The sequence below is a fragment of the Wolffia australiana genome, chromosome 4, assembly GCF_029677425.1.
Source record: "Wolffia australiana isolate 7733 chromosome 4, ASM2967742v1".
Lineage (NCBI taxonomy): Eukaryota > Viridiplantae > Streptophyta > Magnoliopsida > Alismatales > Araceae > Wolffia > Wolffia australiana.
Window position 1 is genome coordinate 2,045,076 of NC_135838.1, and position 3,635 is coordinate 2,048,710.

The 3,635-nt window shown below is 44.3% G+C and overlaps 1 protein-coding gene across 1 annotated transcript; it reads right to left on the bottom strand.

Annotated features, from left to right (window-relative positions):
- Positions 1-389: 389 nt before the first annotated feature.
- On the bottom strand, positions 390-3,179 carry PHP (PLANT HOMOLOGOUS TO PARAFIBROMIN). The gene is made up of 3 exons (XM_078574791.1): positions 2,170-3,179; positions 865-947; positions 390-796 (listed from the first exon to the last, which is right to left on the bottom strand). The coding sequence occupies exons 1-3, from the start codon at positions 3,149-3,151 to the stop codon at positions 704-706; spliced, it is 1,158 nt and encodes a 385-aa protein (XP_078430917.1). The 5' UTR covers positions 3,152-3,179; the 3' UTR covers positions 390-703.
- Positions 3,180-3,635: the final 456 nt, after the last annotated feature.

Sequence of the window (3,635 nt, forward strand, 5' to 3'; positions counted from 1 at the left end):
TAAAGTAGATATCAGTTTCTCCCCGCTATCTCTCCCTCACCCCCTATCTTATATCATATATTCATGGAAGTATATGACAACTGCTAATGATCATATTTTTTCATTTGTACAGCTTTAGAATGTGATATCAAATATCAGTTAAAGCAGATATCAGTTTCTCCCCACTATCTCTCCCTCAACCCCTATCTGTATCATATATTCATGGAACTATATGACAACTGCTAGTGATCATATCATTTGATTTGTACAGCTTTAGAATGTGATATCAAATATCAGTTAAAGTAGATATCAGTTTCTCCCCGCTATCTCTCCCTCACCCCCTATCTATATCATATATTCATGGAACTATATGACAACTGCTTGTGACCATATCATTTCACTTGTACAGCTTTATAATAATAATTTTCCATAATAATTGTGCAACCAATCCATCATGCGTGCCATCCAATAAGTCATGTCATGATACATGTCCAGAGCTCCCCATCACCTGCCATGTCACGTCACTGGTGAAACTCGTCACATCACGAAGTCAGTTGTCGACGAGCGTAACATCTTCGTCAACGTCATCGAGCTTGCAGAACCCTCGTCTTCTGTGCCTTCTGCACCGAAACAGAACAAAACTGCAGACTCTGTAATAGATAACTGACCGAAATCCCGTTCCGACCCGCTCCGTCCATCTTAATCCGTTGTCCGTCCCCGAACTTTATGCGTGGGCCCGAGACCGCATGAAGGCTTCCAGCCGGTCCCACACCTCAAGCGCCGCCGCCCGGTCCTGGTGCCGCTTGTTCTTGCTTATCTGGAATTAATCAATTTAATGAATTAATAATTGTAAGATAAATTGTGGATAAGGAGAGGTTGACCGACCGAGATGATCTTCACATTCCATTGTTTGACCATCTTCGCAGACTCCACGCTGTCGTCTTCAAAGCGCACGAAGAACCCGATGACTGCCACGTGGCATTATCCAAGCATCCAATGGATGAGAAAATTAGTACAGCACGGTTGCCAGAGGAAAAACAAAGATTTTTCAAGTTAGATAATTGTTTTCCAGGAGGAAGAAGATTATGCTTTTTAGTAAAAGATGTTTGACAACCAAAAATGATGAGAAATTTGTTCGTTGATATTGTAGATGAGAGAATTGCAGAGTTAGAACTAAGAGTTCTCGAGTAGAAAAGATTTAACTTAATTGATAATAAGAAATTTGCTTATGGTTATTCGAGTAATTGTAGATGAGAGAATTTCGGAGGAAGAGCAAAGAATTTTTGGATAACCAAAGATTTAACTCAACGAGTGATGATAAAATTGATTATAGATATTGGAGATTAAAGAATTTCGGAAGTGAAACAAGATTTTTTGACTAAGCAAACAATTAAAGTCAACTTATTTTGAGAAATTTGATTATAGGCACTGCCCATTGAAGAATTTGAAAGGAAGAATAGAGATTTTTCGTGTAGGTAAAGGATTTAAGTCAGATGAGGAGAAATATGATTATAAGTATCTCTCATAGAAGAATTCTAGAACAAATATTTAACGAACATTTTTACAGTAGGCAAAGGATTCTAGTCAACAGATGATAAGAAAATTGAATTGGGTATTAACGAATAAACGAAGGATTCAAAATCCAAAGTTGATGAAACATTTTATTCCAGGCATTGCCGGTCACAGAATTTCGGAAGAATCAAAACTTCTCGATTAGACAAAGGATTTAAGAGAGATTTTATAACCCCGATTGAAGATTGTCAGAGAAAAGTGATCATCGGTAGAGCCGATAAAAGAATGCTAAAAGAACAAAGATTTTTGGAGTTGGCAAAGCATTCAAGTCAACATATCATGAGATCGTTGAGATTAGAAATAACCGATTAAGGAATTTTGGAGGGATAAAAAAGAATTTTCGAGTACACAAGCGATGAGTCAAAAAACGATGGTGAATTTTGATTACAAAAGTTTCAGAGGAAGAACAGAGATTTTTCGGCTAGCCAGGAACTTGATAACTGGTAGTGCAGATTCAAGAATTTCAGAGGAAGAACAAAGATTTTTCGAGTAGACAAACCATTCAAGTCAAAAAATAATGAATTCGAGATATCATCGAGACGATGATCGGAAAATCGATGAGAAACAGAACACGATCGATCAAAAGAATCAAAAATCGGATGAACAGATAGAACTCACTCTTATTGAAGATCTCGACGTGATCCTTGAACGGCCAGTCCTTGAACTGCCACTCCTTCCCCAGCACGAACACGCACACCACTCGATCCCAATCCTCGCTCTTGAGCGCCGACGGCTTATCCCTAACCTCATACGCCGCCATGACTCTATCTCTGCTGAGCTTCTTCTGCACCGTCACGCATTCCGGCTTCGCCATGCCTCCCCTCACCTTCACCTCGCTCGGCACGAACACCCCGTCCTCCAAGAACTCCTTCACGTTGTAGATCGTGATCAGCGTCTGGAACGCGCTGGGAACGAGTATGATCGGCACTCCCTTGATATGCATCTTCGGCCGCTGAACCGCCTCGTGGAGGTGATCTCCGTCCTCGGATCCGATCAAGCGCGTCTTCGCCACCAGCCCGTCCTTCCTCTGCTGCGACTCGATCCGCTGCCGATCTTCCTCGCGCTTCGTGGAGGCCAACAAAATGCTGTGAAAATCTCTGTTCCTGCACTCCAGGATCGAATCTCGGTCCTTCAGAGGCCTCTCCAGAGCCCTAATCAAGCTGACAAAGTCGGTATCGCACGGATCTGCCGCAACGGCGAGATCCTTGACCGCGATCTCTGCGGAAACGGATGAATCAGGACGAACAGAGGCTAGATCTTCCGGCCGGTGATCATCGGAGTGGAGGAACTCGATTGAATCGGAAGAAGCGACGCGTCCGAGGAGATAATCGAGGAGAGGTTTCCGATCGGGGAGAGTGACCGTCGGAATGCGATTGAGGCGCGCGGATTGGAGGTAATCGGTGTGCTTGAGCTGGTGATGTTGAAGGTAGTAGATCAGCGTCTCCAGAGTGTAGAGATTTCCTTGCTTCGATCGGTACGCCGTCTCAGCCGAGCTCGGGAAGGAGTAGTCCGCGCCGAAGCGGAACTCGTCTCCGACGCGAACGATCTTGTCGAGATCGCCGCGAATGGCGAAGTCTCGCAGCGCCAGCAGAGGATCCATGGCCGAAGCTCGAGCTACCAGTGTTTGAATCAAGCTAGGGCAGTATTTATAGCCTTCTCCGAGAGGAAGACGATGGAGATCTGGTCACTCGCGGTGAGCATAAGAATTGGGATTTTGGTCACCGCCTCTGATCTGACGGTTGTCGTTGGGGGGGGGTTATTGTATATACGGAACCCCGATATTGGTCTGATCATGTTGACTATTTAATGCCAAAGTCAAAGTCAAAGTCAAAGTGGAACTCGTCTCCTATGCAAACGATCTTGTTGAGATTGCCACGAACGGCAAAGTCTCGTAACGCCAGCAAAGGATCCATGGCCGAAGCTCGAGCTACCAGTGTTTGAATCAAGCTTGGGCAGTATTTATAGCCTTCTTCACGAGGAAGACGATGGAGATCTGGTCACTCGCAGTGAGCGTAAGACTTGGGATATTGGTCACCGCCTTTGATCTGAGGGTTGTCCTTGGTTATGGTATATAGGGAAGCCCC